Below are 15008 nucleotides of genomic sequence, written 5' to 3'. Positions count from 1 at the left end.
AGCAGTACATTGAGAGCTACCATGCAGAGTCCCTAGGTTCAATTCCCATACTATACAGGCACCCGTCAACATAGAAACACATTTTTTCAGATTATAGAAATACAATTAAATATAGATTTGAGATTTGAATACTATGTAATCTTTGTGATTGTGCAATTTAATGACCAGAAACCAGAAACTCTTGTGAGTACAAGCTTGTACAAGAGTACGAATTGGAATTTAAAGAAAGGGGTGGAGATTTGAGTCAGAGGTAGAAGGATCATGGGTTTGAAGCTAGTGTGAGCTACAAATAGCCTGGACTTCAAAGAAGACCCTCTTTTATAGCACAGAGTAACAAAACAGTGATACAAAATTTCTGTGGTATTAGATAATATTTTATTACTAAATTTATTAATATTTATTAATATGTAAGTTTATTAATATTAATGAATTGATAAATTAATATCATTAAATTTAATATTTTCTAATATTGATATTAATAGTTATTGATATAATATTAGATAAAATTTGATAATATTTTATTCCTAAAACATTACACAGAGGAGAAGAAAATGACATAAAGTTCGCAATTGTAGATGGTATTGTGATGTAATTATAAACACTTTTGTATAGGGCCTTAAAGACATAAAATAAGAAGGTCAATACAATTCTCAATGAGTAGGCCAATTCCATCATATTTACTCTTTGTTTTTAAGATGGAGACTCATGTACAAGCCCTGGACACCTTCCGAACTATTTACATAGCTGACACTGGTCTTGGGCTCCTTACTCTTCGGCCGTTATTTTCTTAGCGCTGGTACTAAAGATATGGGCCACCACATAACTATACTTGTTAATGACTGGCTGTAACTTTTCCCAATTTTTAAGTGGGTATAAACTTTATATAGAAGGAGAAAAATACAGAGATTTGTGGTATATGCTTCCTTTCTTGGAAAAGAGAATTGCAATGTTGTATGTGTTCACACACCTTATTAAAATAGTGTGTTTCGCCTTGGTTATCCCATATAAGGGGTGTACTTGTTATGTATTTATTTATTATTTATTATATTAATTGATGATTTATTATATATGGCCATGTCTAACTATTAAGCCTACAATAACTCAACCTTTTTTATCTCCCAATCTAGCTTATCGTTCATTATGATTGTTCCCTAAGCCAGTATGGTAATGACATTCCTTGTGACTTCAGCCTTGGTATTTGACACTGCCATGTGTACTACTAATCTATATTGGGGTCAGGATTAGACAGTCTTTGAGAACAGTAGTGGTCGAAGTGATCTGAAATAGTACATGATCCAAACACTATATTTGAATTACATTAAGTTTATATTTAAACATACCTTCAGTTTTCTCAGTCTTCACTAAGAAGGCAAACTCTGAGTTCAACATTCAGCCATGAGAAGCTTCCCACTTTACCAAGTCCCTTAGCTGCTGTGTGGAAGCAATTTTGCCTTCAAGTGCCCAAGCTTTGAAATAGCCAGCACACCACCATCCATTTCAAGTGGAATAGTGCCTCAGCTAGAAATTATAATTCAATTTATTTTTTTCTGAGCCACTTTCCCTGTCTCTTGGACAGTGTTTTTCCATAGGTTAGTGCACAGAGACAATAGGGTATACGGATTGAGAATCACTTGGGTATTTTAGAGGAATCATCTAAGGAAATTCTGATTTTATAATTTTATATTAGCCTTAAAGATTATTTTTAAACAGGATTGCTAAATAAGTCTCATGGAGGGAAAATCTATGCATGGATTATGAAATAGTGGTCTACAACAATTTTTCCTTTCTAAGCTCATATTCTATCGTAAAGCTCATCCTTGCCACTGATTGACTTTCACTCTAGGACTTATCCCATTAGAGCCAACATTTTAGAGACTCTACCTATAAGTTCTTTCTCATAGATTAATATTTGTAAGATTAAAAATAGGGAAAGAACATCGTGTGCCATCTCCCATTGTGTATTTTCAGTGTTTATTCCCTCCCTTGCTGTATAACCAGGGGAGCACGTTCCCTCACATTTAAGTAATTTAGGCACACTTGGAACTTCTTGCTACATTTGACCACGCATTGCTTTTCTTCCTCCTTTATGTAGGCGTATTCACTTTTATCTATCAGACTTCGAATAGTCTTCCTTGACCAGCAAACACTGCCTCCTAGTGGTGTTTTTGCTTCCCTCTTCCACACCCTTAAGGAAATTAGCCAGTGGAGGGCTCTCTTTTGCCTTCTCCTTAGAAAGAAAAAAAACAACTTCTAAATTCCAGTTTGCAAGGGCAATTCAATTAGGGCTTCTAATTTGCTAAAGATAATTTTGATATATAGAACTATTTGACAAATATTTTTAAAAAATTGCTTGACGGGTTCTGCTTCAGAAATAAGTTTACTTGACTTTTCTTGTTTCTCACTTTTTTGAGAGAAGATCTAGTAATTGGGTTTCTTATATTGCAGTCCAGAATAAATGTATGCTGAATAAAAATAGAAAATGAGATATAAAATAAAATAAAATAAAAAATAAAATAAATAAATAAATAATAAAATCTGTATATTAATTTACAGATAAGCAGCTTTTCCCTCTTTTATCTTAATTTAGTTGTAAAATATATTACAAATGATAATGATTAACAATAACATCAACACTAAGTTCAATATACTTTTAAAACATGAAATGTAAAAATGTTTTATTTTATTTAAAGTGAGCATTAAGGTCATTAAGAAGCTTTTTAATAGAAAACAACAAGATTTATAATGACACTAATGAACCTTAAATAAGGGTTCTGTGATTTCCACAGTCCATTTCCTCACTTAAAAGCTGACTATAAGATATGCTTACTGTTGAAGGATAGAAATAGGACCAAACAAATTTTTCATCTTTTTGAAGTTTCAGAGATTAAGTCTGTATAGACAATATGAGTTCCCTAACATATGATATCTTTATCACATTAAACACAGACTTACTTATAATTGCTTACCAGTAACAATTAGCTAACTTGTTTAATTGTTTTAAGAAGTAACCGGGCTCTGCAAGATGGCTCAGCAGGTAAACATGACTGCTGACAAACCTGAAGACTGGAGTTCAATCCTCAGAATGGTGAAAGGAGAGAATGGACTCCTGCAAGATGTCCTCTGACCTCCACATGTGCACCATGGCATACATGAATGTGTCCACACATGTACAGAATGAATGAATGAATGAATGAATGCATCCATCCATACATGTACAGGATGTGCATTTTTATTGGTTGTTGCTCTTGAATTGCTAGTGTGGTAAATATACTTCTCAATGATATCTTTAAAAGAACTGTGCTTAAATAATATAACTGAAAAGCTGATTCTTAGTAATGTCTTTGTTGCTTACCTTTTCCCCATAAATCTTTCAGAGAGTCACAGCAAAAATCATATACTAGACAGTAAATATTCCCAAATTTTAAAGCTGTCATTTAAATGACATTTTTATTTTGAATAGGAAGATATGCCTTGATCTACTTGCTTATAATCAACACTTCACTGTGTGATTATTTTAATAAAAAATTCTGGATTGCTGCCTTTGACAATCGTATTGTCAATTCTGTGGAAACATCCAGATTTTAGGATGAGAGAATCTCATATTTTCCCTATAAAATATTAGAGCTCAGAAATAACTGACCATAATGCCTTCATTTTTATACATGGTTTAATAGAATTTTTTAAGAAGGACTCTACTTAATCTAAGGACATTGTTACCTATTCACAGACGGTGTTTACAGGTTGCCTTTTGTTATGTAAATTCTAAAGGAACACTGCAGATTGGAATTTTTTTCAAGAAAACTGATAATTTTTGTTCTAATTTTTGTAGGATCCAACTGGAATATTCTCACTTGATAAAATCATTGGTTTTGGTACTTATGGAAGAATCTATTTGGTAAGTAGATCTAGGTTATTTATTCATGCTTAATTTTATAATAACAGCAGCAATTGTGAGTCAAATCTCAACAAAGCAAATAAGATACTGTTAAATGCAATGCATCAATCTGAGAGGTGAATCATGATAAAATATATCATTGATATTTTAAATTTATTGTTTATTAATGCAGAAGAAAAGCATTATGAAGTCTGCTGAACTAATGAAAATAAGATGTAAAATACATAGCAAAAATTATATTCTTTAATTGAAAGGAGAAGAAAATAGAATGTACCATAATAATAATGTCACTTACTTTACAATACATATCAATATTTTAGTTGTCCACATTGAAATTTAAGTTGAATATTTTATTATTGATAGTAAAGTTCATGATTTTCCATTTTAGTGCACATGATTCTATAAATGTTTAAAGTTTGCTGAAAATTTCTCAAGAAATGATACATTTGTTTAATAATTATATATTAAACATTAAGGATATCTCAGGAACTGTGATAATCATTTGGGATGAGAATCATTTGGAATGAGCTAAAAATTGAACCAAATATGGTTCCTACTTTTCTGGGGGTTATAATATTGGAATATTACATTAAATGTGTATATATATATGGGCTTGTTTGAAAGCCAATATATGTTATATAAGTAAACACACAACCATATCATTCAACTCTGAGAAAATTCATAGCAATATAGATGAATTAAACATGGAAGTTTATTTAGATGAGACGATCATTGTTGACCTACTTCCTGGAAAGTTAAAAACTGATATCAGGGGGATATATTAAATGTTGTGGAGGATATTGATACATTTTAGGGAGTATGACTGTATTAAGGTCTGGCATGCATTTAATCAAGCCTACTTCTTGTACTCTAAAATATGATAAGCTGCTTTCTTCTATCTTGTAATATTATAAAATATAAGTTTCTATACAAGGAAGTAGTTCTTACTCCAAGGCCTTTTCTTTAAAACCAACATCACTGTCCCTAGGCTACTTGTTATTGCCCGCTGATGACAGGTCATGTTTATACTGAAAGTGTAGCAATGCCCTGATGTAGGCCTAAAGGAAAAAATCTTTGTTATTCAGACAAGGGTACCCTCTATCAGGACTTGTCTGGAGCAACATCTTCCCAGTAAAGCGTCTTCTCTAATGTATCTGCCAACACCGGTGTAAAATATGCTTTTAAAATTTCATATCAAAGCACAGTCCACATAGCAGCAATAGCAATGTAGGTGTGCCCTAGGTGCTGAAAAAAAGCTTACTGAGTACAGGGAGCACAGAGAGAGAGTGAGTGACCATAAAAAGGACAAACATTCCTTTCCTTCAAATAATTTTGATCTTACACATAAGCAGAATTGATTAGCTACAAACTAATGATGGCACAGAGCTTATCTGTGTTTTATTTCTTATTTGTTAACATTCTCTGTTTTGCCACTTGATCTGATGATAAAGCACCTTATATATGGGTACGAAAATACCATTTTATAACAGACACACTTAGAATATGTGTATAGTCTACAAATACTTCAATACCTGAGTTGGTGTGTATAAATATATATGTATGTATAATTATTCTAAAAAGTATAACGCCTTCTCCATCACCAAGTGGAAATAAGGTAAGAATTAAACAGTCACCAGAAGGGTGATGTCCTTGCCAGAAGAAAAAAGAAGAAAAAGGTATGTCATGCATTTATTTATTTTTAATTTATCTTTTTAATAAACACTGGCTCTAGTATTTAATACATTTCACTCACAATGAAGATTCAAGTATAGATTTTATGTTAGTGTAAGTCAATGGATGGCTTTACATTTAGTTGCGTGATATACTAGGTGATATTAAATTTTGTTTTTACATAACCTGTAGTTGTGTTTTAACTTTATATTGAATACACTCATTGTTTCTATATTCACTTTTGGGGGCAGCTTGCATTTTCAACTACCTAGACTGAATAAAATAAATTCGTTTTATATCAACTTTTACTTTAGCCATTTCTAGAATTTTCTTTTATGAAGATGTAATTTTATATCTGGTAAGAAGAGCTTACGCCTGAAGACCTTCATGTTCCTTGTAGTTTAAGGCTTCTACTAGTAAAATGCATGACTTCTCTGTTACTTCTGAAAGATATTTACAAGCTTCTCTGTTACTTCTGAAAGATATTACAGATATTGATATTTTCTGTTTTTTTCCTCTCAACAATATACATATATTACATAGTTTCTGAAGTTGAATGTGTGTGTGTGTGTGTGTGTGTATACACTTGCATGTGTGTGTGTACATTTGCATGTGTGCATGTGTGTGTGTGTGTGTATGTGTGTGCATGTGTGGCAGTATGTGTGTGTGTATTTCAGAGATGCCCCTTCTTTCTTTCTTGCCCCACCCCAGTAGTATTACTTCTTACTAAGTGCTTGTTAACCCAGTGCTGAGGGTAGGGGGTGGGGGAGTTCTCTACTTTTCTACATCAGCCTTACTCTTAGCAGACTCTTTCTCTGCCTCAGACATTTTCCACATCATTTGAGTTCCAAACTAGTTTTGGCTTCTCACCATAGAGGACTGCAATTTTTACCTTTTTCTCATTGCAATGGATCTTTATCTGTACTCAGGAATGAATAGAGTCATCTGCCTTTTATCCGGGTAGAGGCTTTATTCCTTAGGTATAAAGGAATCGATGTACTTTCTAGTGCTTCTCATTGTGGTGGTGTCTCTTCAGTTGCTCTGTGCCATGAGTACACATAGAGATGCCTGTATGGCTGTTCCCCAAGACTTTTGCACTCTCATGCAAATTAATGCCTGGCTTTTTGTAAATCACTTAAAATTATATAATTTCTTCATGTGTGCAAAATATGTATGTCTATTCCCATTGTGGCCATATGTGAGGCCATGCTCAGGACTAATTTCTCCTTGCAGGTGGTACCTTTCTTCATCCTTAAGGCTTGTTAGTGGCTTTGAAACTTCTCTCTAGATTCAAAAGTGTGACTTTGTGTATCATTTAGCTTTTTCTTGCTATTAGACTAGGAGTGGTTCTCTTTCTTGATTTCATATCCTCATCCAAAGTGAGAAGTCTATGTATATTTCTTTTAAATGAGTGTTTGTGAAACAACCATTCATTATAGGGTAGGATATATCAGCTTCCAAGAATTTTATATGAACCTATTCAGATTCAGAGATAGAAAATGCTTTCCACTGTCAGAGTTTTCTAAGGAAAAGCTCATTGCAGGATATTGATGACTAAAGCTCTATGTACAACATAAAGATTTCTCTGTCATTCATGGCCCATTTTATTATAGCACAAATTAACTTCCTTTTTTAAAAAAATGTATATTAAAATTACTCCCATAGAAAACAACATAGAGTAAGTTGACATTAATTTTAAACTGAGCATCCTTTTGTATCCTAATAATTCTACCTTTAGAAGTTCATGATAAATACTCCAGATTAGAAGTATAGAGACACTCATTGCAGTATAAAATTAGTATATCTTGGTGAGGACATAGCTCCTTTAAACCAGGCAGACCTAATTTGGTACTTAGAGCTATGACCTTGAATCAGTTATTTTACCTCTGACTATATATATTATTTTTGGTTATAAGATAGAATTTACCATACTTACCTTGTAAGTTTTGAAGAAACTCTATAAAAATAGTATTTATAAAATGTTTGACATAGAGGAGGTTTTTTAAAGACATCTATTACTGTTATTATTTTTAGTATTATTTACACAAACAAATGAACTAACACTGGAATTGATATGTTTTTTAAAAAAGAAGTTACCTTATACTTGGTATTTTGCTATTTTGTAAAGCAGTATTTGTTAAAGGGACAGAAGTATACTCAGTGTGCTAAATGATATATTATTATTCTTACATCATCATTATAGTTATGCCTAAATATGCAGACGAGAAATATTTAACTAAATTATTAGAATAGTAAGATGATTCTCTAGTCCATAGTTTTTGCTAGATTGTCATTCCAGTCTGTGATGTTATAAAAACATGTCTGAGTCTTACATAGATATATAAGTCTATTATATATTAAACATTGCATAACTAACCTATACAACAAAATGGAGATAGGATACCATTCAAAGTTAATGTGAGAGTGACTCACAGAGCCCTTCGCTTTTTCAGTGCTGCCAACCACATCCCCTGCTGTTGTTTGTTTTGGTTAAAGTCTCTCCGATGTCTTCCAGCTTGGTTCCAAGGTCTCCTTCTCTGGCAGGTTTCCAGCTGTCTGCTGAGGTCTGTGCACATTAAAATAAAGACTGAGTCTCACTCTACCTTCTAAGTCTTTTTCCCTTCCTTCTTCTTATTAAACACCTATCATCTTCCCACCCTATCCCCCTTCCTTGCCACCACAGACTTGACTTGAAATTCTGGGCTTCTTTTTCCTTCCTCATTCTTGGAGAGTACTGCTCTTCCATTTTCTCCTAAGTAGGGTTAGAAATGGTAGATTTCGCTTTACCTTTAACTACTAGGCTCATAGCTTGTGATTAATAATTTCAATTGGAAGAATACTTAATATTGGACCATGGAATTATATAGGTGCAAAAAAGAAAATGGGTTATGGACTAGTAAGTTGGCTTAGTGGTTACAGAAGCTGTCAGTATAAGCCTGATGACCTGATGAACTGAGTTCAATCAACAGAGCCCTTATGAAGGTAGGAGAGAATGAATCTACAAAGGTGTTCTCCACTCTTCATATCTACACCATGGTACATGAATGATGCCCCATCCTAGAGAGAGAGGGGGGGCAGAGAGAGAGGGAAGAGGAAGAGAGGGAGGGAGGGAGGGAAGGAGGAGGGGGAGAGAGAGAGAGAGAGAGAGAGAGAGAGAGAGAGAGAGAGAGAGAGAATATAATAGCAGCAAATCAGTGTTTCAAAAAATAGATTACAACTCATTCTTCAACAACACAAGCTAAAACTCAAATTTTTCAAGGAGAAATGTACACAGAAGTACTATAGTAATATCATGAAATATGAAGTAAGTGACTGAGATTCTTTAGAAAGGAAGAGTGAAAACTGGCAACCTGACACTCTTAATTTACACTAAGCATGTTATTAAAATTTTCTGAGCATATTTGTTCAACAATAATATCAATAAACTAGACACGAGAATTGCTAAAGTTTCTTGTGGCTTTGAGATGGAGCACTTCACTAAATGCCTGACACCACATATGATGTAAGCAAGTCCTACTCTCAGAGTAATAATTACAATAATCTCGTAGATCCAGAAGCTTCTTGCACTTGCATACTAGTTGATTGCTAGCTAGTGGCAATTTCTTGGACCACTTCCATGTTTTAGTTCACCAAATAAAATATTCTTCAGCATATTTTTCTGTTTTCTCCTCTATTTCACCACCTGCAATAGGCTTGAGAAATAGCTGAGTTATTATTGAAATATCCATTTCAAAGGTAAAAGTTGGCACCAGGGATGCTAAGAATGCAAAATTGCATTAGTATGTAGCGCAACTCCACTAAACATGATATTAGCAAAGTGAAGCAGGCAACAGGACTTTCTGAAAGAACAAAATGACTGCGCAGTCTTCATGACCTCTCAACTGAACTGCTAACATGATGATGTCAGTAAAAGGAACTGAATGAGACAAGGTAGCCATTTCAAGCAAAGGCAGACTCATCTGAAATACAGTAAAAATGTATGGCAATAAGTACATACTTCTGAAACTGAAACTGACCTTGGATGTTGATTCTTGGGAGACATGAGTGGAGAAATCTGCCCCTTGATAATCAGAAAGTTAATTCAGGTAAATAATAATGTGGCATTATAGTCTTGAGCAAATCCCTGACCCGTTTTTACTCTGCAAGTGCAAGAGTAATTGTGGAAAACTTATTTTTAAAAGCTGTCTAATGTATGCCTCTTAAATTTGACTTTTTTTTTTTGCACACTGCTGGACACACTGCTTCTATTTGCAAACCTTACCAGACAGGTGAGATTTAGGTTTATTAGTTGCATTTTCTGCATTTGAATTTGGAGCAAGGAATGGGAAAAGACAGGAAGGAAAGAAATGTCTTCAAAGTTGATGACATACAATTTATGATATTTAAAATTAATTTCCAAAAATATGGTGCTGACATTTAAGTTGCCTAGCCACTAGGTCTATTGGATGGGAGAGTGAATATTTTTCCTTTTAGGCTGAAATTATACTGTTTATTTGCCTACCAAATGTCTAGCACTGTGAATGCTTTCTTTTTAGGTAGGAAAGTTTCCTCACATCCTTGCCATTTTGCAAATATAGCTCAATTAAGTCAGCCAACAAATATTACTTGAGTGCCCACAGAGAACACAACAGTGGGCATTTTATCATACATTGCAAGCCTCTGAAGCAGGAGCTGAAGCTGAAAATTAATTGAAGCCATAGGCAGACCAAGCTATTGTGTCTTCCTAATACAACATCCCAATTCCAGGACCTGGCCATGACTCCACCTCCTTCCTGTGCCCTTTTGATAATATGCCTCCAGTATAAGGATTAGTCTTTCTCAAGTAACATGAGACTGCCCTAGCATAAGAAATATTAAACGTGTCTGTTATAAAAAAAAAAAAAAGCATTGGTTTGAATGTTTAAAACATCCAGGATAGAACTATCCAAAAGTTGTCGAATACATACAATGTATCATATACTGTGTTCAGTAGAATGTGATAAGATCATCCAAACCTATTGAGAGGCAATTTTCTTGTATTACTTAGCTGAGACCCCACATCGAGCAAGGAATGATGCTAAGAGGAAGACAGAAAGAGGGATGAATGAGAGTGGGCAAGAGGGGAGAAAAGAGGAATGCTGTTTATTTATATATGCAAAAATGTATTTGTTTTACCAGCTATAGAAATTATAATGAATCAATGAGCTTCCAAGAAGAGTATTATCATTACTAAGAGAACAGAGGTTGATACTCTGTTCTCTTAGTGAGAATGGTGAAAAGAACCAGCATAGGCTAAATAAATTGATACCCAGACCAAATTAATGGAAAGTACTGAGCCTTAAAGGCCTTGGAGAAAAGGATAGGTTTCTATCTTGGCAATGGAAATGGAGGCAGGCCTCTTAGTTTTAGGGTTGCATGTTTTTTCTGGTTTATCAAGACTTACGTATCTCAATTAATCTTGATTAAAGAAGTAGTTGGTATTATAGTTAGAGAAGAAAAAGTCATTTATGAATGTTTCCTATAAGATCATCATCAATGCAGTCAATATAATATATGGATATGCAAGTCTTAAGCACATGTATAAAATCACATTCATATTCACAGAGCAAATTCAGTGAAACTTGTTTAAATATCAAGAGTTTCTGCTTTGTTTTAACCTTTAGTACTTTCCCACTAGGTCACCATCACATGTCATTAGACACTTTATAAACTAGCCCTTGCTTTATTGAAACAAGGAATGAGAATTGGTTTTAGAGCTTCTCAACATTCTGTCATACTTGTATATGCATGTCTAAGATACTATTGCCAAATGTGTTCAGAAGTTAACTGTGCTTTTCTGCGCATTGTAAACAGAAAAGCCGAAGTTCTTAGAAATATATTTTACACAGTGACTACAATGGTAAAAACTTACAAAGAATCCTATTAGCAAAATCAAATGCAAATATAAAAAGCAAACGAAATATACAAACAGGTCTTTATGCTAGAGTTTTTAGTTTTCTCTGTTTATCTACACAATGTTATAATAAATTGCCCCTCTACAAAAGCGTGGGGAAAGGAAAGGGAAATTAGATGTGAATTTTGTGCTATTAAGTAGGAGAAATAATGGCACCATGGTGGCTTATGGGTCATTTTTATTATAACATAAGAAAGCTTCTTTAAGTTGATCTTTTTAGGCACAGTCCCTTCATGACTAAGAAAAGAAGGTTAGATTATTCAGAGTTCCCCGAGGTGCGAAAAAAAGATTTATTATATTCCAAGCACTGCCAGCAACATTTTGTGCAAATCATTAACTCTAAAGTGCAAAAAAACCCAAATAAAAACAAAACAAACAAACAACAAACAGAAAAACAGAAAAAGCACCACCATGATCAAAATGCACAGGTCTATGAGTCCTTGGAGTTAGCTCTTCTTGACTTTGAGAAAAATATTGTAATTTATGATTTAAACATTATCCACTTTCAGAGACATTTCCTTAGTTCTTACATTGTCTCTGGCTTTTACTTGTCATTATTGCCTTGGCATCTTATAAGAGCCCTGTGTTGTGAGTACCTTACCTGTGCATACACGAGGGAAGTGAACATGGAAAAGATAGGGAACAAACTGACAGAAGTAGTAAATTAGACATTTCAGAGGAAACCCCACATTCCCCTTGTCCCTAGGTGTGTGCTCTTAGCCCTACTATGTTATATTCATCTTAGCATGCCTGAATCAGAATAAAAGCATTCTATTAGATATCAAGTGAAAATAAGTATTTGTTTCCCAAGCACAAAAATAACCATATTTACAAAACAAACCATAAAACCAAGCAAAGTTCAGGTCATGATGAAGATCATTAGCAATGTGTCCCTCAAATACACTGTTTCCTTCCTGATAAGCACTAAGACAGAACGTCTTAGGGCCTTCTTCTGAAACTTAATTGAATTTCAGAACTGGATGGGCACAAACAGATAGGCTTTAAAGGGTGCTCAAGTTCATAACTGCACTCCTCCTCAGACTCCTAGAAATCACTGAATGGTAGAACAATACTTGCTGTTAACATTCTCTATAGTCACGTGCTCAAGGTTCTATTTATGAGTCCAGGGATGCTTTCCTCAATTACTGTTTCTACTGGTCACCCCCAGGAAGAAGGAAAACACTAAAGAATCATGTAGAGTTAGGGTCTTGTGGATAATTGATTTCTTTTTTCTTTCTTTTTTTAAGATTAAGTTATGTATACAGTGTTCTGCCTGCATGTATGTATTCCTTCAGACCAGAAGAGGTCACCAGATCTCAATATAGATGGTCATGAGCCACCATGTGATTGCTGGGAATTGAACTCAGAACCTCTGGAAGAGCAGACAAAGTACTCTTAACCTCTGAGTAATCTCTCCAGCCCAATAACTGATTTCTTTTTTTCTTTTTAAAAGTTTTAATGTTTTTCAAAGATTCATTTATTTAATTATTATATGTGAGTACACTGTAGCTGTCTTCAGACACACCAGTAGAGGGCATCAGATCCTATTACAGATGCTTGAGCCAATATCTGGTTGCTGGGAATTGAACTCAGGACCTCTAAAAGAGAAGCCAGTGCTCTTAATGTGGTTCATCCCTCCATTTCTGAGAACTGATTTCATAGTAATGAGAATTTTCAGTAAGAAAATCCAGAGGAGGTAACTATGCAGCCTCACTTCTAGCTGGGGAGCTATTAGCAGTTGATAGCTGCTGGGAGAGGGACAGTTAGTTTTTCCCAAGAGTGTAACCCCGAGTAGACTCATGTCCCAGTGGAAGGGCACATATCCAAGAATATATGGCCAACACAAATTTGACTTGAGTTTTTTAAAGAGGGGCATGATGATTGACAGGGAAATAGGTAAAGGAGGTATGGGCACAGAAGGAGTTGGGGGAGGGGCGAATATGATCAAAACTAGCAAAACTAAAATAAACATATTTAAATGTATGCATTCATAATATATTTCTAGTAGTATGTATAAGCATTAGACTGCACAGAATTTAAGGAATCCCTTTTCTCTGATTAACAACATAACTTCTCCCAGAAAAGACAGGAAAAAAAGCTTGGAAGGTTAGACTGGCAGAGGGTGAAATACATGGAAGTAGAGAGTAAGGGATTGCCATTGCAGACGTGGAGGTGAGACCCAGGTGTGCTGTTTTAAAATGTCCTTATATTGTTCCCATCAGATGGCGGTGCAGGTTTCTTTCTGCTTACAGGTTTCTTACAGAACTTACTGCTTGAGGTTTCCCTAGTGGTTAACCTCTACAAGAGTTTTGTAATCAGCCAAATTCTTCCCACATTGACACAAAATAGTATTGTGATGACAGTTGAAAACCAGCCAGAAGGCTTGGAGTGAATATCTAAAGACTAATTAGTAATTGGTCTCTAAAACTGTTATACAACTTCTATTGGAAGTAGGGATCCAAGTGTATTTTTTTTTATTTTGACTATCCTATAAAGTGAATTGCATATGGCTGGAATAGAAAGAAATCAAGGATAAATAAACAAGGAAAAGTTTCCTGCTTCCATTTTCTTTTGTCCTCATTTATGTTTCCCTTTAATTTAAATATTATCGTTTAGCAAAGAGATAATTTAAAGAAAAACACTGTGCATCCAGAAAATCTATATTTATTACTTTTGTACTCTCTTTGGAACAAGCATGGTACCTTCTACACACAGTGCTTAGCACATTTTCTATTGGAACTAAAAGGACATGTGCAGAAGTGACATCCTCTGAAATGACACTTTATTGGTAGCTCTCTGAAGATGTACCTTGATGGAAAAGCCTAATGACACCCTGCAAAGCCATTACTAGAGACAGCTTAGTTTTTTAAATTATACCACCTAAGTAAATTTCTATTCTGATTTTTATTTCAAAAGATGGTACTGTGTAGAGATAAATATTTCCAAAGGATGGAAATATTAGCCCTTCTTTTTATTACTCTCTCCTGAATGAGTCATTTAGGACGCTTGAAAGAGTATATTTTTTCTCAGGGTACTGTAGTTTGTTGTTGGCATAGCCAAATAAGATGGTTTCAAGGGCTCTTCATACCTTCAGGAAGATGTCTAGAATATTTACAAATATTTCCTGACTTGGAAAATTGGCAGCCATTAGAAAGAAAAACACGTATAAATAAGAACATACAAGTTCTTGCTTCCCTTCACCTTCTACCCATGCTCGCCAGTTTCTGAACTATCCTAAATTTTATTATGCTTTAAAAAGAAATTAAATGGTCCAAAATAATAAACTTTAAAAGATTTAGTAGCATAAATTTTTTCAGCAGCTCTCCTCCTCCCTCCATACCAGCTCTGTTACTGTCTCTCTCCCATATTCTCTGTTTCCTCCCTTTCCCTGCTCCCCCATCTCTTTCCCACTTCCTCTCTCCTCATTGATAACAAACTTGTCCTGATTTATTGGGTGCTTTTCGAGCCCCAAGGTCCTGAAATGATACTATTATTCAAAGGCTCTCTCTC

The 15008-nt window shown here is 34.5% G+C and overlaps 1 protein-coding gene across 1 annotated transcript in view; it reads left to right on the top strand.

The window, feature by feature from the left end:
* Positions 1 to 15008, top strand: part of Nrk (Nik related kinase) — a 93138-nt gene that overhangs the window by 2569 nt on the left and 75561 nt on the right. Inside the window, exon 2 of the mRNA XM_028770327.1 lies at positions 3830 to 3895. Within this exon, the coding sequence (XP_028626160.1) occupies positions 3830 to 3895 (66 nt within the window). The remainder of the gene's footprint in view (positions 1 to 3829; positions 3896 to 15008) is intronic.

The sequence above is a fragment of the Grammomys surdaster genome, unplaced genomic scaffold, assembly GCF_004785775.1.
Source record: "Grammomys surdaster isolate TR1022 unplaced genomic scaffold, NIH_TR_1.0 200, whole genome shotgun sequence".
Classification (NCBI taxonomy): Eukaryota; Metazoa; Chordata; class Mammalia; order Rodentia; family Muridae; genus Grammomys; species Grammomys surdaster.
This window is presented reverse-complemented; position numbering and strand designations above follow the sequence as displayed.